Source organism: Oncorhynchus kisutch, linkage group LG6 (assembly GCF_002021735.2).
Source record: "Oncorhynchus kisutch isolate 150728-3 linkage group LG6, Okis_V2, whole genome shotgun sequence".
NCBI classification, from domain to species: domain Eukaryota; kingdom Metazoa; phylum Chordata; class Actinopteri; order Salmoniformes; family Salmonidae; genus Oncorhynchus; species Oncorhynchus kisutch.
The window spans coordinates 73455700-73480618 of NC_034179.2; the positions used below are offsets into that span (position 1 = coordinate 73455700).

Below are 24919 nucleotides of genomic sequence, written 5' to 3' on the forward strand. Positions count from 1 at the left end.
TACTTCACGTAAATTAAATTCTCTATGTAAAAGAGCACATTTTATAAGTACATTTTGTGATTGAATTTGTTCATTTGATGTGTGTGGTCCCTTTAAGAGGAGTCAAAAGAAAATGCTGTATTTATAACCAAGTGGGAAGCTGGTATTTACCACACTGGTAAAAATCCAGTTGCACGAACCTACAACTGGTAATTACTAGTGGTAAACTCGTGTATTATCTCCGAGCTCCGATTTCTCACACATTTATTTTTATTTTATTTCACCTTTATTTAACCAGGTAGGCAAGTTGAGAACAAGTTCTCATTTACAATTGCAAAGCAGTTCGACAGATACAACGACACAGAGTTACACATGGAGTAAAAACAAACATACAGTCAATAATACAGTATAAACAAGTCTATATACAATGTGAGCAAATGAGGTGAGAAGGGAGGTAAAGGCAAAAAAGGCCATGGTGGCAAAGTAAATACAATATAGCAAGTAAAACACTGGAATGGTAGTTTTGCAATGGAAGAATGTGCAAGGTAGAAATAAAAATAATGGGGTCACACATGCTGAACTCTGACGTCAAATATTAAGGAAAATGTCTCAATAACAGCATTTTCGGCAGTAAAATGCAACAACAAAACAGTATTTATAGAAAGCAGTCTATTCATGTGTTTTTTAACACTATAATTTGTTTGCGAGCATGATAGCTGTACCTTTTTGTCGATGGTCTCAACAAGTTCAAAGCACGTGAATGCACCGAACTCGTTTTTACGACTTCACAACTGGTAATTACCACCTTCCCACTTAGTTCTCAACGCAGCAGAAGTCCCAGCATCCCAAGCGATACAGCTAGCAAGCCAACCCGGCTTTTGACAAATATTTCCTATAACAAATCATTTGTGGGTGCAAAACCAATTTCAGATTAATACATAGGAAACGGACGTTATTGATGTTGCATACTGAATAGGTCTGTATGTTCTGGCTAACATAAATGTGCCTCAACAACCCTAAATCGTTGCAACAAAACAAAAATACTAACTTAGCTAGCTAATGTGTTTAGCCTTAGTTCACAGACGAACACGTTAGTTATAAGTTTATCTGGCCAGGTAGCTATTTTACTCGATTACAAGCTCGGGTACATCAAGCAATGTCAGGACGAAAGAGGACGCAAATATCCGTACCTGAGTCCGAGGACCAAGTAAAAAAGGGCGTGTCACTGAGACAGGTGAGGTCTACCGTCCATGACCATGAGAGCGGTGATGTCAGACCAGGGACAGTGAAGAGTCAGTACTTCTCCAAGGAGGGGGACCCTCAAAGGCTTGGAGAAGAGTTCTTCAACCAGCCCTGTATAAGTTTGGCTAAAGCATTCCTGGGCAAGGTACGTTCCCTAGAATCAAACATTGTAACCCAAACCGCTGTTGAATAACCCTTGATCAGATATAGATTATAACACAGTAGCTAGGCCTATGACTAGGGCAGCCCTCGGGATGGGAAGGTTGGCTCTTGTCTACCCCTGATATAGCTACAGATTGTTACACCAGATAATGTGATTGAACTTTTTTTTAAACTTGAAATAGACACGATGGTAGAGTACATATTGTTGGATTACTTCATGGAACACAAATGGGAAAAACAAAAATGATTATCTGGTGTAACAATCTGTAGTCACCTCTAAGGATTATTGTTGCAACTAAGAGTTGGAAAGGTCATCTATTTTAATCCTGAACAGAAACACTGTGCTTGCATTCAAACGACCAGCAAATTTCAAAGCCAGGAAGTGCTTGGTATGCAGAGTTACTATTAATAATCATAGCCATGACTCCTTTGCACTTAGCTTTTTTTTAAGCCCTCCAGTGGCTGAATCCTGTGCATGTTTGTGTTTAATTAAGCTAAGTCTGGACCAGTTTACAGGAAGGCTGTAATAAAAAGTATGAAAGCCATTATCATGTGGCAAGGCTTCCGGGCTGGTTGTTAATTGTCAGAGAAGCTTGGTTCCCCCCGGTGTGATCATGCATTCCACCAGCCTTCCAGCACACACTGCCTCAGAACACTGTGTGGTTTGTGAACAGTCCTTTGCTCAATGCTGAAATAATTGCTCTCCTCAATGGTGACTTCTTTCAATGGCACTGAAAGAAACCCTCTGACTCTGAGTAGTTGGTGCTGACTGAGATCCAAACAACTGATGGGAGAGGACTTATCTTGTAGAGAAATATTGTTTTCCTTCTCACATTAACCTCATTTTATACTACTTTGTCCCCCCCAGCAACACCTATACTAAATGCCTTCTCAATGGAGTCTCATGGCCTCTGTTGATTTTGTATTTATTATGGATCCCCATAAGCTGCTGCCAAAGCAGCAGCTACTCTTCCTGGGGTCCAGCAAAATGAAGGCAGTTTATACAATTTTAAAACATTGCAATACATTCACAGATTTTACAACACGCCGTGCATCCTCAGGCCCCTACTCCACCACTACCACATATCTACAGTACTAAATCCATGTGTACAGTGGGGCAAAAAAGTATTTAGTCAGCCACCAATTGTGCAAGTTCTCCCACTTAAAAAGATGAGTGGCCTGTAATTTTCATCATAGGTACACTTCAACTATGACAGACAAAATGAGAGAAAAAAAATCCAGAAAATCACATTGTAGGATTTTTTATGAATTTATTTGCAAATTATGATGGAAAATAAGTATTTGGTCAATAACAAAAGTTTATCTCAATACTTTGTTATATACCCTTTGTTGGCAATGACAGAGGTCAAACGTTTTCTGTAAGTCTTCACAAGGTTTTCACACACTGTTGCTGGTATTTTGGCCCATTCCTCCATGCAGATCTCCTCTAGAGCAGTGATATTTTGGGGCTGTTGCTGGGCAACACGGATTTTCAACTCCTTCCAAAGATTTTCTATGGGGTTGAGATCTGGAGACTGGCTAGGCCACTCCAGGACCTTGAAATGCTTCTTACGAAGACACCCCTTCGTTGCCCGGGTGGTGTGTTTGGGATCATTGTTATGCTGAAAGACCCAGCCACGTTTCATCTTCAATGCCCTTTGCTGATGGAAGGAGGTTTTCACTCAAAATCTCACGATACATGGCCCCATTCATTCTTTCCTTTACACGGATCAGTCATCCTGGTCCCTTTGCCGAAAAACAGCCCCAAAGAATGATGTTTCCACCACCATGCTTCACAGTAGGTATGGTGTTCTTTGGATGCAACTCAGCGTTCTTTGTCCTCCAAACACGACGAGTTGAGTTTTTACCAAAAAGGTATATTTTGGTTTCATCTGACCATATGACATTCTCCCAATCTTCTTCTGGATCATCCAAATGCTCTCTAGCAAACTTCAGACGGGCCTGGACATGTACTAGCTTAAGCAGGGGGACACGTCTAGCACTGCAGGATTTGAGTCCCTGGCGGTGTAGTGTGTTACTGATGTAGGCTTTGTTACTTTGGTCCCAGCTCTCTGCAGGTCATTCACTAGGTCCCCCCGTGTGGTTCTGGGATTTTTGCTCACCGTTCCTGTGATCATTTTGACCCCACGGGGTGAGATCTTGCGTGGAGCCCCAGATCGTGGGAGATTATCAGTGGTCTTGTATGTCTTCCATTTCCTAATAATTGCTCCCACAGTTGATTTCTTCAAACCAAGCTGCTTACCTATTGCAGATTCAGTCTTCCCAGCCTGGTGCAGGTCTACAATTTTGTTTCTGGTGTCCTTTGACAGCTCTTTGGTCTTGGCCATAGTGGAGTTTGGAGTGTGACTGTTTGAGGTTGTGGACAGGTGTATTTTATACTGATAACAAGTTCAAACAGGTGCCATTAATACAGGTAACGAGTGGAGGACAGAGGAGCCTCTTAAAGAAGAAGTTACAGGTCTGTGAGAGCCAGAAATCTTGCTTGTTTGTAGGTGACCAAATACTTATATTCCACCATAATTTGCAAATTAATTATTAAAAATCCTACAATGTGATTTTCTGGATTTTATTTTCTCATTTTGTCTGTCATAATTGAAGTGTACCTATGATGAAAATTACAGGCCTCTCATCTTTTTAAGTGGGAGGACTTGCACAATTGGTGGCTGACTAAATACTTTTTTGCCCCACTGTATGTATAGTGTGTATGTTATTTTGTGTGTATGCATGTGTCTGTGCCAATGTTTGTGTTGCTTCACAGTCCCGCTGTTTCATAAGGTTTTTAAAAAATCTGTTTTTAAAATTGATTTGTACTGCTTGCGTCAGTTACTTGATGTGGAATATAGTTCCATGTAGTCATGGCTCTATGTTGTACTCTGTGCCTCCAATAGTCTGTTCTGGACTTGGGGACTGTGAAGAGACCTCTTGTGGCATGTCTTGTGGGGTATGCATGGGTGTCCGAGCTGTGTGCCAGTAGTAGTTTAGACAGACAGTTCAGTTCAGTTCAGACATGCATTCAACATGTCAATACCTCTCATAAATAAAAGTAGTGATGAAGTCAATCTTTCAGCCAGGAGAGATTGACATGCATATTATTAATATTAGCTCTCTGTGTACATCCAAGGGCCAACTGTGCTGTCCTGTTCTGAGCCAATAGAATTTTTTTGTGGCACCTGACCACTCGACTGAACAGTAGTCAAGGTGCGACAAAACTAGGGCCTGTGCTAGTGCCTGTAGGACCTGCCTTATTGTGTTAAGGCAGAGCATCGCTTTATTATAGAGAGACTTCTCCCCATCTTAGCTACTACTGCATCAATATGTTTTCACTATGGTATTTTACAATCTAGTTTTACTCCAAGCAGTTTAGTCATCAACTTGCTCAATTTACACATTATTTATGACAATATTTAGTTGAGGTTTAGGGTTTAGTGGGTGTTTTTTTCCAAATACAATGCTTTTAGTTTTAGAAATATTTAGGGCTAACTTATTCCTTGCCACCCACTCTGAAACTAACTGCAGCTCTTTGTTGAGTGTTGCAGTCATTTCAGTCGCTGTAGTAGCTGACGTGTATAGTGTTGAGTCAACCGCATACATAGACACTCTGGCTTTACTCAGTCAGTGGCATGTTGTTATTAAAAATTCCTGATTCTAACTGGATTATATTTGATAGGCTTCCATTAAGACAAGTAACTCTTTATCCACATTATAGCAGGGGGTGTAAAGCCATAACACATACGCTTTTCCAGCAGCAGACTATGATCGATAATGTCAAAAGCTGCACTAAAGTCTAACAAGACAGCCCCCACAATCATTTTATCAATTTCTCTCAGCCAATCATCAGTCATTTGTGTAGGTGCTGGGCTTGTCGAGTGTCCATCCCTATAAGCATGCTGAAATTCTGTTTACTGTAAAATACCATTTTTTCCCCCAGAACTTTACTTAGGGTTGGTAACAGGCTGATTGATCGGCTATTTGAGCCAGTAAAGGGGGCTTTACTATTCTTGGGGAGCAGAATGACTTTAGCTTCCCTCCAGGCCTGAGGGCACACGCTCTCTAGTAGGTTTAAATTGAAGATGTGGCAAATAGGAGTGGCAATATCATCTGCTATTATCATCAGTCATTTTACATCTAGATTGGCAGACCCTGGTGGCTTGTCATTGTTGATAGGCAATCATTTTTTCACTTCTTGAGTTGATGAGTTGAATGACCTAGATAAACATGGTGGGAAAATGTGTGTTGTTTCTGTGTTCCTGTAACAACATTGGAGTCCAGCTAGCGGTTGCACAGCCATTGGCACACACACACCATCAGCAGGGCTTATTGTGACCCCACACATGTAGTCTAGTTCTCTTCAGAGACAACAATAGATCAAGTTCCTACTGAAGACTTACCCACTGAGGACACACATGAAGGAAAGTCTTTATTTAGGCCATCCCTTGTTTGTGCTGCAAGGTATTGGTGCGTCGGAGTGCGGATGGCACTGAGCTGAGAGGGAGGGTGGTGGAGACTGAGGCCTACCTGGGAGGAGAGGACAAGGCCTCTCACTCTGCTGGGGGAAAATGCACTGAGAGGAACACAGCGATGTTTATGAAACCCGGCACCATCTATGTGTACCCCATCTACGGCATCTACCTCTGTATGAATGTTTCCAGTCAAGGTAAGACCATACAACAAAGCAGTACAACAGCCAGGCTTACCCTGAAGGCAGTGGAACAAACCACCAGTAATAAACCAAACTGCCATTAAAATCACATGCAGTAAAGTTCAGTGTGTTGGCCTTATCTGTAGGAAAATCACCTAATTAGAGACTAAGTAGTGTTGCATCTCCCAGGCTCCCCCATATTACTTTCATTAGGCCGTAGTTCTCTCTCTTTTTCAACTGTTTCTCATTATTGAAGACGTTATATTATATGTTGCACCATGTTATTATCCATTCATTCACACTGGAGAAAGGGCAGAGGAAGGAGACAGTATGGCTCCGCTCTATCATGCCCTGTGTTTGTTCTCTCTAGGGGAGGGTGCTGCCGTGCTTCTGCGGGCTCTGGAGCCTCTACATGGCCTGCCTCTGATGAGGCAGCTGCGGACAGCCAGGCGGAGAGAGGGGGCCCGGCCCCTGAAGGACAAGGAGCTATGCAATGGTCCCTCAAAGCTGTGCCAGGCCCTGGACATACCACGCTGCTTCGACCGGAGAGACCTAGCCTCAGAGCCAGAGGTGTGGCTGGAGAGGGACCCCCAGATAGGACCGCAAGAGCCAGGCCTCAGGGAGGTGGTCTCAGCAAGCCGGATCGGCATTGACTCTCATGGGGAATGGGCCACCAAACCCCTGCGCTTCTATCTGCGTGGTCACCACTGTGTGAGTGTAGTGGACAAACAGGCAGAGACAGAGAGTTGAAATTGGGAATATTTTGGGAATTGTATCAAACCATGATGAGTACATAATGTTTTTTTCTTAACTATAACCAGCTTTTTACAGACAATGCTAGAGCAAGTGAAAACATGTCAGCTATGAGCTATTTCAGTAATTTGGTCTAGCTATAGGCAAATCATTGCAAAAGACCCAAAGCCAAAATGTTTGCTCCGAGGGGAATCCAGAATCAATACATACACACATTGTTGCACAAACACAAATCCCACAGATATGGAATATGCCATATTTGTATGCTACAAATGATTAAACTACATTCCAAACATCTGTAAAATATTTGATCTAGCCTCCCCTCCCTGCTATCAAAGCAACTAGAATTTCCATTCCAGTCATTCTCAATCTTCCACCTGTTTTTTAATAAAAGTCCTTGCTTGAAAAGTTATTTTGTAATAATTGATTTCACAGATGTTTGGAACGTCGTGCTCCTTCTCTCAAAGCAGAAACAGCATGTCTGATGTTTGGCATCTATTCATTCTTTCCCTCCCACTGAGACCCCTGGGGGAGGCAGCCTTGCCTGCAGCCTGGAATGAGCATTGGGGTTGTTTTCCTACATTGTGTTTGTTGGAGATGATTTATCACTTTTGGGAATCCCCCAAATGGAAAGGCTCAAGTGGAGTACAGTGTTTAAACTGCCCAATTTATAGGTGTCACTAAAGCTCTTCACACACTGTTATTCAATCATGTAGTATTGAAAACAAGGCATTGAACCTAAAACATCTAAGAGACAAAGGGACAAATTAAATCATCTAAAAGCTACATACATTTACTCACATTCCCCCAAGCAGAGCAGACAGTTATGCTTTTTTAAATCAGTATATTTTTCTGGTGCATTGATAGATGAGTACAGTATATTAGTTACCTCAAATTGCAATATTATCCAGTTGGCTGAAAGCAGCAAGCACCATAATAAGGCCTTTGTACAGCAGCAGTCTGTATCATTCTGTCCGTCTGGTATTTCAGAAAGGGTCCTTCATCTCATGACAGACCTCTCTACTCCAGAGGAGACTGGAAGAGGGAGATGACAGACCTCTACTCCAGAGGAGAGCAGACGAGGGAGATGACAGACCTCTACTCCAGAGGAGAGTGGAAGAGGGAGATGACAGACCTCTACTCCAGAGGAGAGTGGAAGAGGGAGATGACAGACCTCTACTCCAGAGGAGAGTGGAAGAGGGAGATGACAGACCTCTACTCCAGAGGAGAGTGGAAGAGGGAGATGACAGACCTCTACTCCAGAGGAGACTGGAAGAGGGAGATGACAGGATCCTCATGGTTGGTGACCACCAGAACACTTCTGAATTTGTCAAAGAGGGTCTTCAGCTGAGAGCGCCTCATGTTTTCATTATACATGATCTCCTCCAGGTGATGGTGCCCTCGGAAGTAGTGCAGCAGCCTGGAAGGAACATCACACAAGAGGCAGAGAAATTAGACTAAAGCAAATTCTCCATCAAATCATTAGCTGAGTAAATCTAGCATGAAGCAGCACTTGTTAGAGCCAGTGATCACATTAGTGCATCCTGCACACTATGCAGTCACGCTATTGATTCACTGCTTAGGGTTTTGGCGTTTTCCTTCAAGCTTTTTCTCACTTTTGCAACTCAACAATTGCTACACAACCGAAAAATAACATTCTCTTTCCCATATATTGTTACATGACGACAGGATGAGAAAAATATTTTTTCTAAATTTTGTTAAATTTTTTAAACAAAAATCCTTTCATTCTCCACAAGACCAAGCTGACAGATGTATGTTTGTTCTGAAGATATACGAGTCACAAGAGCCTCCAGCCCAGGTCCTTCAAAACGACCCAGCCCACCTGTCATACTGGCTGTTACACAATAGAGGGCGCCATTACGCCACTGTCCACAGCCACTGAAATACAGTAGCCCACCTTGGTGCCAACTAGTAAAGGGCAGGGGACATACTTTACCTGGCAAACATGCGCAGGTCTTCAGGGCTCTGTGCAGCCGGGATGTTGAGGATGACCTGGCGCTCGTGCTCTGTCAGGCTGGCCAGTAACGTCTCGGTCATCCTCCTGTTTAGTGGAGAGTCTCCACCAGGAAGCAGTTCTGCACTGGAGTTATCCATACTGGGACTGGTCAGGGTCATGTCATCACTGCTGGCTACAGAGAGAGAGAGTGAGGGGTGGAGAGAATGAGTGAGACAGACATTGATTGAGGAGGAGGAATGACAGACAGGGGTTGATGATTAGCTGACTAGAGGCACAACTGTAGCAGGTAACCCTATTGAACAGGTTAACCAGGTACAGAGTATGTTTTAATATACTACCATCATAAGAACAGAGTGTACTTCAACACTTCACCCCCAGAGTGCAAGACAGCTGGTTGAAGGGGCAGTTCACATACTTGGGGATCCGAAGCTGAGTGCGCTGGGCGTGCTGAGGCTGCGGCCCCCCACCCGGGCCACCAGAGGGAGCTCCTCGTCCCGCAGCAGACCTGACTCCTCCTCACTGGGGGGCACCAGCAGACACACGTAGGTATGGAGCTGGATCAGCAGGCGCCGCTGGAGCATCCACACCACCATCTGGATCAGCTGGGCCTGGCCAGAGGAGGAGGGGAAAGGAGAAGGGACAAACTGGATCAGAGACACCACTCAAAGAAAATAACTGAACATGTGGAACTGGAAGAAGTGTCACCCTGTAACTGGGCGCATCTCTTTCAGACAGACAGGTTCCAACCTGGCCCAAAATGGAGCCAAGAAATAGCTGTGTGTTCTGGTCCTGTTCCCATGAAAAATAAATGTTGAGAAGGATGGAGTTGATGTGATGTCTTTTATTATTTATCATCTTCGCTTAGAGAGCTCGGCCAAACCAGGATGGGTCTGGGAGAGAGCCCAGACGTTCTTTCTGCTTCAGACATCAGCATTTCTGATTATATGCTGAGTAGCTTTCTGGAAGCTATCTTTTAATCAAAACGAGCGTGTGTATTTCCTAATAGACCTACCTCCTGCACAGAAGCATCCAGTGGGTTCCTAAACTCAGACAGTGAGAGGGGCAGGGAGAACTTGGCCAGCATGGAAGGCAGGTCATGACCTGGGAACTGCTGGCCAAACGCCTCAGCCAATGGAGAGTACCTATGCAAGAAGAAGGAGATGGTGATTTCTTACTTCTTCATATTGTACCCGGTACAAATGTTCAAGCAGGAGAGAATCCTTTCAGTCTACAGTACAAAATACAGACGGACACAGTGGCCCAAAGGAAATCTAATTCAGTCAACAAAAATAATGAGTTAACATTATATGACATCACATTTTGTTATAGATTCACCATCCAATCATTAGGTCATAAGCCAATCATAATTCAACATTAGCGCCCTGATGCTCATGATGAGTTTATTATGTTGGTATAAAATGGATGTACAGATTACAGTGTCTGGTTCATTAGTTTAGCCACCTCTCAATACACACCCTGTTAATGAGGCATGGAAGGAATGAGAGAAGGAGAGAAAGGGAGCACGAGGCTGTTCAAACACTCACACACAGATACTCACAGGCTGATGTTGGCGTGTGGGGACAGCATGTAGACATTGTTCTCACACAGAGGGTACACTATGATGGCTTTTCCCCAGTACACCAGGTGAGCAGCAATCTGGAAGATCTGCACACACAACAAACAGAAGCAAACATGTAACTGTGAAAATGCATTATTGGGCATGGACAGAACCTGTCTATTGAAAGGAAATATTACTGAAGAGAAAGAAGATTCCTAATTTACTCCACTAGATGGCAGTATGAGAACAGCAACATGACACCAACGCCATGGTGTGCCATTGTGGACAGTTTAATGACTTGCTATTATTTTTTATTGACAATTCTTTATACTGCAGCATGTTAGTGTTCAGCAACTTACAATGAAATATAGTCCCCTGTTGAAAAGTGGGCTGATGTCAAATAAACCTGGCTACAAATTTAGGGTATTTACTATTTAGGGTATTTCAATTGCTTTCAAATACATTTGGAAGTAAGTATTTATATTTCATTTTTAAAGACAAGCAGTTGAATATTGGAACATATTTGGAAAGTATTTAAAAATACACTGACTCAAATACACTCCAATGCATTTAACCCAGGCATTTGAAAATAATATTTGAAATTAGTATTTGAAAATGCTTTCAAATAATAGTAGGCTATTTATAGGAAATTATTTTAAATACATTTACATGCTTCCAATAAGTATTTTATTCAGTCACATTATTTGAAAATACTCAAATACACAGAAAACAAGTACTAAAATAATAAAATCAAATACCCATGTATTTGAACCCGAGGCTGGTGTCACTGATACAAGGTGCTCATACAAACCTGTAACAGGTTCAGGTCTGCATCCTGTGCCAGCTGCTGCAGGTTCTTGACTGCAGAGCAGGTCTTAATGAGGCGCACCAGAGCAGGAGAGCAGTCCAAAGGCAGCTGGGCTAGCAGAGCCTTCTCACTGTCCAGCAACAGCAGAGCATGATATGGCCTGGGGGACAACAACACATACATTTAACACAGAGCCCATGTTAATGACAAATTATCACTAGTTACATTCTATATAGTCCATGAAGTGTATGGAAATACACTTAGTGCCCCTTCATTGGGGGTGTCAGGTAGCCTAGTGGTTAGAGCGTTGGATTTGTAACTGAAAGGTTGCAAGATCGAATCTCCGAGCTGACAAGGTACAAATCTGTCGTTCTGCCCCTGAACAGGCAGTTAACCCACTGTTCCTAGGCCATCATTGAAAATAAGAATTTGTTCTTAACTGACTTGCCTAGTTAAATAAAGGTAAATTAAATTGCTAGAAATGTACAAATTTTTTTCTTGGAAAATACTCATAATATATAGCTATTATTATAGCTTATATTTAAGTTTCAATGCATGTTTTACTAAGGGAAAATTGGACTTGTAGTATTTTGAGATGAAGACGCTGTAACATTGCTCTGACTAAACATAAGCATGTGAAAGGCAGAAGAAGTAAATAAAGAATGCCATTAGGTGGCGCTGTGGCCTACAGGAAATTATTGGTGGAGCTGCTCACCAGATGCAGTTAATAGTTCCACATAAAGAAGCAGGCCACAAGAGCTAACTGTTACCACAAAGACTTCTCTCTCACAGCCTCGGTATATAATTACTGTAAAACGTTCCATAATACAATCAGATCAACCTAATGTCCACATACAATGAAAGCCTACGAAGTTCTGCCGTCAGTTACAACTTGTAACCCACACGTCACAAACAGTGTTCAGTAGCTCACAAACTCACACGCATACACACCTTATGGCCTTGAGGCTACGCTCCAGAGCCTCTGGGGGTACGTGGTTGCCCCCTACCCGGTGGATCTTGTGAGGTAAACAGAAGCTCACCTCCAGCCAGTTGTTGATATGGAGCCTCACCACCCCTGTTGTACACAGGCTAGAAACACAACACAGACTCTATTATTACACCTGCACTGTAAGAACAAAGAAACTATCCACAAATACATGACTTTGTAGGGTGTTTTTACAAACCTGTCATATGCCTCCTTCAAGTCCCTGGCAAGCTTGCATTTAGGAAGGATTTGTCTGAACGGTGACTGAGGGCTGCCATCAGCTAAGAGCGAAAACACAGAAAATCAAGTCACATACATTGACCTCTCCGTGACATTGTAAATCCATGTCGCGTGAAGACTTTGACAGACACCTCTCATCCCCATCTTCTTTGGAACAATATGGAGAGGAAAATATATGCATTGTTCTGTAAAATGCTATCAGAGTAAAGTGGGTACTTCATGGTATATGGTACTTAATGGAGGGTACTTTTTGGTACTAGACTCAAGCACTGAGTGGTGTGTTTTGGGTATGTAGTATGTGACTCACTCTCGGTCATGTTGGTGACCTCGTCCTGCACGGCCAGCATCAGCTTGGCCTCTCTGGTGAGGTACTGGCAGCGGCGCTCCTCGTGCTGCAGGGCGATGGCGATGCGCCGGGACAGGTTGTGCATGCAGCTGATGACTGACGGGTCGGCGTTGGCCTGTAAGGGGCGCAGGGACAGAGAGACGGCATGAGACACTGGTGCAAAGCAACTGGAACACTAGCCACACTTCAACACTTGGTTAAAGGGATACTTCGAGATTGTGGCAATTAAGGCTCTTTATCTAACTCCCCATAGTCAGATGAACTCGTCGATACCATTTTTATGTCTGCGTCCAGTATGAAGGAAGGAAAAGGTCGTGTCGTGAGCCAATTCTTACTAGCGTTAGGACTGGAAGTGTATAGACTTCCAGTCATTGCGCTAACACTAGGTAGCAACTTCCTTCAAACTGCACGCAGAGACATAAAAATGGTATCCACAAGTTCATCAGACTCTGGGGAGGTAGATAACGGACCTAAATTGACAAAATATCCCTTTAACTTTTTACTACTAAAATGTACTTTATTATTAGTTTGTAGATGATTAGAAATCTGTAATAGTTATAACACCTTGGTTGAAATTGTGAGCATCTACTAAATTATTACATTGTAATTGTAACAAATAGGGAATCTATGGTCCGTAAGTCAGTAACCCAAGATATCGGTTTGTTTACATCACTAGATCTGAGTATTAGCAGCATTGCTGACTGCAAAACATGTTGACTTTAAAATATTGTAATCTCCAACTTCAAAACAGCAATATTAGCAGCATAATCCATTTAGAGGTTCAATAATAACTATTTTATTTTATTATTGACTGGTAAAATGACCCTCGTTCCAAACTGCTCATTTAGAAAAAAAATTGCATACTATACAAAAATAATATCAGATATTTGATCAATACATGCATGTCAAATTGTATTTTTGCAGTTAAATAATTTTGGGTGAACCCGAGATTGAGTGACATTACTGGCACTCAATTACAAAAAAATGAATCAATGAATCAATAATGTATTTAAACAAATTACTCATATTTCAAAATAAAAACCAAACAAGTCAAAAGGGCAGGACATAATTTTCTGCATTCTCATGTTAGGTGCAGAGCCATAGAGCCATAGAAAATGCCAGTGAGTGACAGGCTGGGTGGGTTGCTGGGCAGATATGAGGTTAGAACATGACTGTGCACATTCCGCCCAGTCTCAGCTGTGCAGGGCTAGGCAGCCTCCAGTGAATCAGCAGTCTGCCAGGCTGAGTCATGCCCAGGGGAGGGTAGTGCCATGCCGGGTAGAGTGATTAAACAGAGCCCAATGCTCCCGCCCAGCTCTCACCCTTCTTTCCACCACAGATAGACCCCATGCTGGAATGTTATCACCCCGAGAGACCCATCCCTTTCTGAGAAAGCACTCTCCCTGACCTGGCCTCACCCACCCAAATTACCAGCTGATTTATTTAATTTATTTAGAGAAAATGTATTTATCACCAATGAATGTGGTGTTTGTAAAATAAGCACATAATGTGGAAAACATTTAGCTAATCCAAAACCTGAGTATTAGCACTTATTCATCAAATTAAGAGGAATATTATTGACATGACAATAATTATATTCAAGAGGAAAGAGAAAGCTATTTATGGAAAATAAAAATTACGTTCTTACCCTCAGAGCAAACACAACACTGAACAGGATCATGGTGGGCATCTCCCTCTTAGGTGAGGGGTCTGTCTTGGACACCTGGACAGAAAGAAATAAGATAATAAATATAATAAATGTTCTAAATCACTCTGACTATGATCAATGGCTTTGCACACCACTATTTAAATCATAATACATTTAAATCATAATACTTGCTATTGTATGTATTGAAATGTATAAAACAACACAGTGAAAACATTCATGTTAGTCCTGTGACAAAGTTATAGAATAAACAGCTGTAAATGTCTCCTTTTATTCATGCCTTTTATACTGGTATTTTCAACATCTTATTTACAAAAATACATAAATATATAATTGCACTTTTTAAAGCTTGGTTTATTACAGTAGGTATTCAATTAAGCTTTTAAATAACATTCTATGAGAGCCATAGCTCATGAATTGTTGGTATAATTTCTGAAAAGGGCCATTTTGTAAGGATACTAACATACAGCTCAGGCTCAGTTTTTAGGGGATCACACTGATGAGAAATTGCCATTTGGATAGAATCAACAGCATACAAATCACATGGATTAAATAAGTCTTTATGGAAAGCAAATTATTCACTGCACCAGTTGAGTAATTTGTTATCAGGTTCATCATGACACTAATTTCAACCCTCCAATAGACTACATGTAGTCCAGTGAATGGAATAGTACCTATCATCAACCTACTTAGGTTAGATACGTTTTAGTTACGTTACAAACCATTTCAATATTTGCCTAGAATTTCACTCCAAATGATTTCTCCACCCCTTATATTCAACCATTCTATCTTACTTCTGTAAATTGTCAAATAATTATTGTGAAACACTGAGATGTAAGGCACTTCTTCCACTAGATGGAGCAAGGGACCTGAATTCACAGTCTCAGAGTGAAATTAGAAGTCAAAGGAGAATTGCTGTTTCAGATTGAGGGGAGAAGATCTGCCGTCTCTCATTGAAGCCACGAAGTTCAAAGCCGACCGCAGTACTGCAGAATTTTTTTGCAGAAAATAGTGATTGGGAAAATGTAGTGATTGGAAAAATGTAAATCTTCATGGTCAATCTTCGTGTAAATAAATGAAAATATTCTAAGACAAGCATGGTACCAATAATTGCTTCTATTACACCAGATGTATGTCCTTGAACTGATTATTTTAAAACCAAAAGGTTGCTGGTTCCAATCCCCGAGCCAACTAGGTAAAAAATCTATCAATGTGCCTTTGAGCAAGGCACTTAACCCGATGCAATCTCAACCACACTGCACAATGCCCTAACCCATCTGGACAAGAGGAATACCTATGTGAGAATGCTGTTCATTGACTACAGCTCAGCATTTAACACCATAGTACCCTCCAAACTCGTCATCAAGCTCGAGACCCTGGGTCTCGACCCCGCCCTGTGCAACTGGGTACTGGACTTCCTGACGGGCCGCCCCCAGGTGGTGAGGGTAGGTAACAACATCTCCACCCCGCTGATCCTCAACACTGGGGCCCCACAAGGGTGCGTTCTGAGCGTTCTGAGCCCTCTCCTGTACTCCCTGTTCACCCACGACTGCGTGGCCACACACGCCTCCCACTCAATCATCAACTTTGCGGACGACACAACAGTGGTAGGCTTGATTACCAACAATGACGAGACGGCCTACAGGGAGGAGGTGAGGGCCCTCGGAGTGTGGTGTCAGGAAAATAACCTCACACTCAACGTCATCAAAACTAAGGAGATGATTGTGGACTTCAGGAAACAGCAGAGGGAACACCCCCCTATCCACATCGATGGAACAGTAGTGGAGAGGGTAGTAAGTTTTAAGTTCCTCGGCGTACACATCACAGACAAACTGAATTGGTCCACCCACACAGACAGCATCGTGAAGAAGGCGCAGCAGCGCCTCTTCAACCTCAGGAGGCTGAAGAAATTTGGCTTGTCACCAAAAGCACTCACAAACTTCTACAGATGCACAATCGAGAGCATCCTGTCGGACTGTATCACCGCCTGGTACGGCAACTGCTCCGCCCACAACCGTAAGGCTCTCCAGAGGGTAGTGAGGTCTGTACAACGCATCACCGGGGGCAAACTACCTGCCCTCCAGGTACCACCCGATGTCACAGGAAGGCCATAAAGATCATCAAGGACAACAACCACCCGAGCCACTGCCTGTTCACCCCGCTATCATCCAGAAGGCGAGGTCAGTACAGGTGCATCAAAGCTGGGACCGAGAGACTGAAAAACAGCTTCTATCTCAAGGCCATCAGACTGTTAAACAGCCACCACTAACATTGAGTGGCTGCTGCCAACACACTGACTCAACTCCAGCCACTTTAATAATGGGAATTGATGTAAAATATCACTAGCCACTTTAAACAATGCTACTTAATATAATGTTTACATACCCAACATTATTCATCTCATATGTCTACGGATATACTGTACTCTATATCATCTACTGCATCTTTATGTAATACATGTATCACTAGCCACTTTAAACTATGCCAATTTGTTTACATCCTCATCTCATATGTATATACTGTACTCGATACCATCTACTGCATCTTGCCTATGCCGTTCTGTACCATCACTCATTCATATATCTTTATGTACATATTCTTTATCCCTTTACACTTGTGTGTATAAGGTAGTAGTTTTGGAATTGTTAGTTAGATTACTCGTTGGTTATTACTGCATTGTCAGAACTAGAAGCACAAGCATTTCACTACACTCGCATTAACATCTGCTAACCATGTGTATGTGACAAATTAAATTAGATTTGATTTATTTAGCTGCTCCTGTAAATCGCTCTGCGGAAGAGCATCTACTGAATGACTAATGGAAGCCTGCAGTACCCCGGTAGGCCTTCAACTTGATATAATCATTGAGAGGGGGCAGCACGGAGCTAGCCTGCAACGTCACTTTCTGGAGTAGCTCAAACTGTGCATGTTATGTATCCATGAGACACCATATTAACCAACTTTCTTGGCTTCAAATGTGCTATTGAGTCTTCACAAAGGGATGAATTGTGTCACGTGACTGATGGCTTTGTCCATCCATTCATATACAGTCATTGTTCAGATCTCATGGTACTGCTGGACTGACTGACAGAGAATCTCTGCGGGTGAATGTGTAATTATGCTCAGGCCATCACAAATTCACAAAAAAGTATCTTACCTGAATGGTGTGAGGATGCTGGAGGAGGGTGGGGTGCCCAACGAAACGCACATTGTCTATCTTCAGCTCAAACTTCTTCCCACACATATCAGACTTGGTGGCCAAGATAGTGGCGAGGATAATGTCAGAGAACCTTATTGGAGAAAGAGGAGAAAAAGACCTAAGTAAACCAGCTGAGAGTAGAGCAGGAAGGTAGGAGAGCAACAAGATATCTGAGAAAGTGCCAATTATATCTAATTCGGTTTTATTGTCTTTGTTTTATTATTTAGTCCATCAACCTATAATGGTAGCCATAGTGTGACTATGGATAGGAGGGTTAGGTTAACCACATGGATCAGCCTGCAACCTGATTGATGGATCACAGTTTGAAAGGAGCTGATGTAAATAGTACTTGGAGAGGAGAGACGACAGTGAATAAGCCCCCTCTGGCAGAGAAGGTGAGGGCTTTGTTAAAGGGAGGTGACAGACTCATGCTGGTTTACATAGCTCATGCTGCAGGCTGGCCCCATCATCAAATACAAATTATATCATCATTATCAGGAGCTATTATTCCACCAGAAAACCCGAAAAGGGACAGATTCTAATCCGATCTTAATCATGACTATGTTTTTTGTTCTGCGAAATACGTTATTATGGCTCTGCTTGGTTTAGCCATGTAGAAGAAGTCTATGTATCTATTCAGAATTGATTTCCCAACAATTAAATATCATCAGATGAAGTGGATTCCAACGCTGAATGAACTGAAAAATCTACGTTGCTGGTTTTGGAGCAATCATTTAACAAGGCTTAATTGAAATGCAGGATTTACCAAGATAGACCAGTGAATCATTCCATCTGTAATAATTCAACAGGAATTGCAGAGATTAAGGTTGGCGTAGGTATATATATATGTACACACACAGGATATATATTTATATATATATATATATATATATGCAAGACAAAACAGGAAGGAAGGAGTGAATAAAGACAAGGGTGTTGTAAACAAAAGAAAGGTGGTTTTAGAATGACTTGGTCTTACCCTGCTACCAACTGTTCATCAGTTAACGGAGTTTGTTCTCTGAAATGGGAGTAGGGCCAGAAAAAAAAGAAAACGCAAACAAAAGGAAAAAAATGCAGCAGACAATTGGACAGAGTGCATAACAGAAGGACATCACAAACAAAAGCTAAACAAGATTACCACTTGAGAGTGACTTGAATCAATATTTAAAAAGCAAATTGATCTCATTTTTGTACCAAAGACTTGATTACAGAAAATGTTGTAACGCTTCACGATGCATTGCTCTTGTCCTGGAGTACAAATGCTATAATTGACCCAGTAACAATGTTATCAACATGTTATTACAAAGTAATTTAACATTTGCTTTGTAATTACATAGTAGTCAACATTAGTTTTTTTTGTTAGTGGACTCCATTAAAATGCAACAACAAAGAAATAACTAAGTAACAACAAGTTACTAGAGTAATTACCATGTTAATATCATAGATGGGTTGAAATAGGTCAAGAGTAAGCCTAACTTGATGTAAATAGGCCTGTAGCTTTTATTGGGTAACTATCAATTGTAGCCATGTGTATTTTTGTTAAATTCTTGCTTTTAAATTAAATGAGTCACTGAAATCTTCTTCTTTTTTAAATGCTGTATCTTGTGGCCACTATTTTACATGCCAGTCATTTCTTATTATCTGAATGTCACTTGAAAATTTAAACGCAAACATTTGAAAAGCCCACATGTTAAACAAAAGGCACTGATGTAACAAGGTTAAAAAGCTCATGTAATCTATCCATTTATTTGACACACATATAGAGTGACTTTCATAATCACCTTATTCCAAACAACAGATAAGGGGTGTATTGCCATGAACCCATGCTGTAATATCACAGACAAATATGCAAGAGGGCACAAATACAACCCTAGCCGTCTTGGGTGTACACCAGCCAATAGGACCCTAGCCAACACACATGCCGCAATTGTTTTAATCAAATGTTGACTAATTTTGTTCTGATATGAACATATCCAAAACATGACTGCTTAACAAAACATATGATGAATATGCTGAAGCCTGTCACACTGGTGCAGTTTCACACAGTCCCCTACCCCATTCATAAATGCTAACTACTTTAGCAAATATTGATGATAGTATCTTCTGACTAGGGGAGTTTTGTTGAGAGCCCAAACACTTGCTCACTTGCATTAACACTTGCATTAACAAGCATTAAGAAGCATTGCCTGAGGTACTATATTGGAAACATAAGGAATGTATCTTTCATATCAGTGAGAAATACTTTTTATGTTTTATTAAAGTTACTACACACCTTATAGGGTTAGTGTTCCCACACAGCCATATCTCCATGTTACAGAGCTTGTTGATGGAAGACATTGGCCGCCACCTGTGAAAATTGGCTATCTAGTGTGTTCGGAACACCTGTGTGTAAGATAACTGAGGAGGAAGTGTAGTTCATAAACTGGGGGCACACAAAGTGTATGGATCTGTGTAAAACTACTAAAGTAAGTGTATCTTTTTTTATTTGAAAGATTATTTCTCACTGACATGAAAGATAGGGGGCATATCAGCATACGTTTCGAAAACCGCTTCGAAAGCGATGATTATTGACGTTTTTAAACCTTAAAACACAGCATCGGAATTGTAGTTTACACCGAGTCAAATGCGGACGAATGCAATGGCTGAAAATTCTACATACGGAGAAGGATTTTCGAAAGCTAACAGTCCCCATTCAAAGGGATGTTGTTTATTTCCCCGTCGTGATATAGGCCTAAACATGGAAACATTATGTAGGTGACATAATATGATGACCAATACCTTGAATCTCCATCTGGGTCTTCAAGAACATCTCCTGTAGTGTTCAATGCATATGGACTTCGCTGTTTTGCTATTGGGCAAAAACATCAGATTAGAAGATTTGTTTACCAAATCTTACATATCACACCACATAGCAAGCTAACGTCACACACACATGAAGGACTACTTACTCGTGAGTGATGATGTGCAATCTGAAACCTGTTGAAATGGGTACCTAAAGAGCAATTTGTTCCCTCGGCTACCCGAAGTAACCAAAATTACACTGATAGGGCTTGTCTTTTCACCACATTTGAAGAACCTATTTTCAGACTGTTTATACATAGATTTTCGCTCGCCTTGTAAATCAAATGAAGATGAATGAATGTACATATTTTAACGTCGAGTTAGCAAATTGTTTGTCAATTAATATTTAACAATACTGTAGCTAGTCACATGGTTATAAGAAACCTAGTTGCCAGACTTTCCAACAATTTTTAAATATAACTTTAGCTAGCTCCGAGCTAACTAGCTTATGCTAGCTAAGAAATGTTTAGGGTTAACGTTAGCTATCGCAGCTACATTGATTAACTACTTAACAAAACTCGGTAATATACTGGCGACAATATATTTGAATACTTATATAATTATGTTAGATGTGTTGTTTCTCTACTCCAGCTCAGCGCTGCCTTCCAATGTTGTGTGTTACACTGATATGTGATGTAGACCGTAAAAATAGTTCCGCTAGTGGGGTGGGAGATTACAGTGACTATGTGAGATTATCGGTCGATTCTAAAACAAATACCCTGTGTAGTAAAACTCGCATTTTGCCAGTTAATATCATCACTGTTATTTTTCACATTCAGTAGCAATGCATCTGTACTGTAGCCTCGCGAGCCAGCATGATCACGTGAGGCTAATACAACTGGAAAGCATAGAGCAGGGGTTCTTAAACGTTATCACCTAGAGACCCAAATAAAACATCAAATAAAAAAAATTAAAAAGTTTCATACACATATTTAGCAGATGTTATTGCGGGTGCAGCGAAATGCTTGTGTTCCTTGCTCCAACAGTCCATTGGTATCTAACAATTCACAACAATACACAAATCTAAAAAAGAATGGAATTAAGAAATATATAAATATTAGGATGAGCAATGTCGGAGTGGCATTGACTAAAATACAGTAGAATAGAATACATTATATACATATGAGATGAGTAAAGCAGTATGTAAACATTATTAAAGTGACTAGTGTTCCATTATTAAAGTGGCCATTGATTCCATGTCTATGTATATAGGATAGAAGCCTCTAAATTGCAGGGTTCAGTAACCGGGTGGTAGCCAGCTAGTGATGGCTATTTAACAGTCTGATGGTCTTGAGATGGAAGCTGTTTTTCAGTCTCTCGGTCCCAGCTTTGGTGCACCTGTTCTGACCTCGCCTTCTGGATGATAGCAGGGTGAACAGGCCCTGGGTCAGGTGGTTAATGTCCTTGATGATCTTTTTGGCCTTCCTGTGACATTGGGTGCAGTAGGTGTCCTGGAGGGCAGGCAGTGTGCCTCCGGTGATGCGTTGGGCAGACTGCACCACCCTCTGGAGATCCCTGCGGTTGTGGGCGGTGCAGTTGTTACAGCCCGACAGTTTGCTCTCAATTGTGCATCTGCAAAAGTATCTGAGGGTATTAGGAGCCAAGTCACATTTCTTCAGCCTGTTGAGGTTGAAGAGGTGCTGTTGCGCCTTCTTCACCAATCTGTCTGTGTGGGAGGACCATTTCAGATTGTCAGTGATGTGTATGCCGAGGAACTTGAAGCTTTCCACATTCTCCACTGCGGTCCCATCGATGTGGATAGGGGCGTGCTTCCTCTGCTGTTTCCTGAAGTCCACAATCAGCTCCTTCGCTTTGTTGACGTTGAGGTTATTTTCCTGGCACCACGCTGCTAGGGCCCTCACCTCCTCCCTTTCATCATTGTTGGTGATTTGTTGTGTCATCTGCAAACTTGATGATTGAGTTGGAGGCATGTGTGGCCACACAGTCATGAGTGAACGGGGAGTACAGGAGGGGTCTGAGCACGCACCCTTGTGGTGCCCCTGTGTTGAGGATCAGCAAAGTGGTGGTGTTGTTTCCTACCTTCACCACCTGGAGGCGACCCATCAGGAAGTCCAGCATCCAGTTGCACAGGGCAGGGTTCAGACCCAGGGCCCTGAGCTTAATTATGAGCTTGGAGGGTACTATGGTGTTGAGCTATAGTCAATGAACTGACGTAGGCATTCTGACGTAGGCATTCCTCTTGTCCAGGTGGGATGTGGCAGTGTGCAGTGCAATGGCGATTGCATCGTCTGTGGATCTTTTGGGCCGGTAAGCAAATTGAAATGGGTCTAGGGTGTCACGTAAGGTAAGGTAGAGGTCATATGATCCTTATCTAATCTCTCAAAGCACTTCATGTGAGTGCGAATCGGCGATAGTCATTTAGTTCAGTTAGTTACCTTTGCCTTCTTGGGTACAGGAACAATGGTGGACATATTGAAGCAAGTGAGGACAGCAGACTGGGATAGGGAGAGATTGAATATGTCCCTAAACACTCCATCCAGCTGGTCTCCGCATGCTCTGAGGACATGTCTAGGGACGTCGTCTGGCCCGGCAGCCTTGCGAGGTGCGAGGGTTAACACGCTTAAATGTCTTACTCACGTTGGCCACGGAGAAGGAGAGCCCACAGTCCTTGGTAGTGGTCTGTGTCGGTGGCACTGTGTTATCCTCAAAGCGGAGAAAGAAGGTGTTTACCTTGTCCAGAAGCAGGAACGTCGGTGTCCGCGACATGGCTGGTTTTCCCTTTGTAGTCCGTGATTGTCTGTAGACCCTGCCATATACAGTGGGGCAAAAAAGTATTTAGTCAGCCACCAATTGTGCAAGTTCTCCCACTTAAAAAGATGAGAGGCCTGTAATTTTCATCATAGGTACACTTCAACTATGACAGACAAAATGAGAAAAAAAATCCAGAAAATCACATTGTAGGATTTTTAATGAATTTATTTGCAAATTATGGTGGTTAATACGTTTTTGTCACCTACAAACAAGCAAGATTTCTGGCTCTCACAGACCTGTAACTTCTTCTTTAAAAGGCTCCTCTGTCCTCCACTCGTTACCTGTATTAATGGCACCTGTTTGAACTTGTTATCAGTATAAAAGACACCTGTCCACAACCTCAAACAGTCACACTCCAAACTCCACTATGGCCAAGACCAAAGAGCTGTCAAAGGACACCAGAAACAAAATTGTAGACCTGTACCAGGCTGGGAAGACTGAATCTGCAATAGGTAAGCAGCTTGGTTTGAAGAAATCAACTTGGGAGCAATTATTAGGAAATGGAAGACATACAAGACCACTGATAATCTCCCTCGATCTGGGGCTCCAAACAAGATCTCACTCCGTGGGGTCAAAATGATCACAAGAACGGTGAGCAAAAATCCCAGAACCACACGGGGGGACCTAGTGAATGACCTGCAGAGAGCTGGGACCAAAGTAACAAAGCCTACCATCAGTAACACACTACGCTGCCAGGGACTCAAATCCTGCAGTGCCAGACTTGTCCCCCTGCTTAAGCCAGTACATGTCCAGGCCCGTCTGAAGTTTGCTAGAGAGCATTTGGATGATCCAGAAGAAGATTGGGAGAATGTCATATGGTCAGATGAAACCAAAATTTAACTTTTTGGTAAAAACTCAACTCGTCGTGTTTGGAGGACAAAGAATGCTGAGTTGCATCCAAAGAACACCATACCTACTGTGAAGCATGGGGGTGGAAACATCATGCTTTGGGGCTGTTTTTATGCAAAGGGGCCAGGACGACTGATCCATGTAAAGGAAAGAATGAATGGGGCCATGTATCGTGAGATTTTGAGTGAATCCCTCCTTCCTTCAGCAAGGGCATTGAAGATTAAATGTGGCTGGGTCTTTCAGCATGACAATGATCCCAAACACACCAACCGGGCAATGAAGGAGTGGCTTCGTAAGAAGCATTTCAAGGTCCTGGAGTGGCCTAGCCAGTCTCCAGATCTCAACCCCATAGAAAATCTTTAGAGGGAGTTGAAAGTCCGTGTTGCCCAGCAACAGCCCCAAAACATCACTTTACTAGAGGAGATCTGCATGGAGGAATGGGCCAAAATACCAGCAACAGTGTGTGAAAACCTTGTGAAGACTTACAGAAAACTTTTGACCTCTGTCATTGCCAACAAAGGGTATATAACAAAGTATTGAGATAAACTTTTGTTATTGACCAAATACTTATTTTCCACCATCATTTGCAAATAAATTCATTAAAAATCCTACAATGTGATTTTCTGGAGAAAAAAATCTCATTTTGTCTGTCATAGTTGAAGTGTACCTATGATGAAAATTACAGGCCTCTCTCATCTTTTTAAGTGGAAGAACTTGCACAATTGGTTGCTGACTAAATACTTTTTTGACCCACTGTATGTCTCGTGTCTGAGCCGTTGAATTTCGACTCCACTTTGTCTCTATACCGATGTTTTGCCTGTTTAATTGCGTTATGGAGGGAATAACTACACTGTTCGTATTCGGCCATATTCCCAGTCACC

At 42.1% G+C, this 24919-nt stretch overlaps 2 protein-coding genes across 3 annotated transcripts; one reads left to right on the top strand and one right to left on the bottom strand.

Moving 5' to 3' along the window:
* Window positions 1–792: 792 nt before the first annotated feature.
* mpg (N-methylpurine DNA glycosylase) lies at window positions 793–7205 on the top strand. The gene is made up of 3 exons (XM_020486624.2): window positions 793–1366; window positions 5854–6058; window positions 6414–7205. Exons 1-3 carry the CDS (start codon window positions 1136–1138, stop codon window positions 6791–6793), a joined length of 816 nt encoding a protein of 271 aa, XP_020342213.1. The 5' UTR covers window positions 793–1135; the 3' UTR covers window positions 6794–7205.
* On the bottom strand, window positions 6790–21071 carry nprl3 (NPR3-like, GATOR1 complex subunit). Of its 2 annotated transcripts, XM_031827415.1 has the most exons (14): window positions 20525–21071; window positions 20355–20424; window positions 18556–18594; window positions 17535–17667; window positions 14360–14434; window positions 12673–12826; window positions 12325–12406; window positions 12092–12229; window positions 11144–11300; window positions 10333–10439; window positions 9787–9916; window positions 9190–9382; window positions 8754–8946; window positions 6790–8216 (listed from the first exon to the last, which is right to left on the bottom strand). In XM_031827415.1, exons 1-14 carry the CDS (start codon window positions 20721–20723, stop codon window positions 8051–8053), a joined length of 1836 nt encoding a protein of 611 aa, XP_031683275.1. In that variant the 5' UTR covers window positions 20724–21071; the 3' UTR covers window positions 6790–8050. The 2 variants fall into 2 exon arrangements, with proteins under 2 accessions (XP_031683275.1, XP_020342214.2); XM_020486625.2 differs by lacking the exon at window positions 18556–18594 and having other exon boundaries at window positions 20525–21047.
* Between the last annotated feature and the right edge of the window lie 3848 nt (window positions 21072–24919).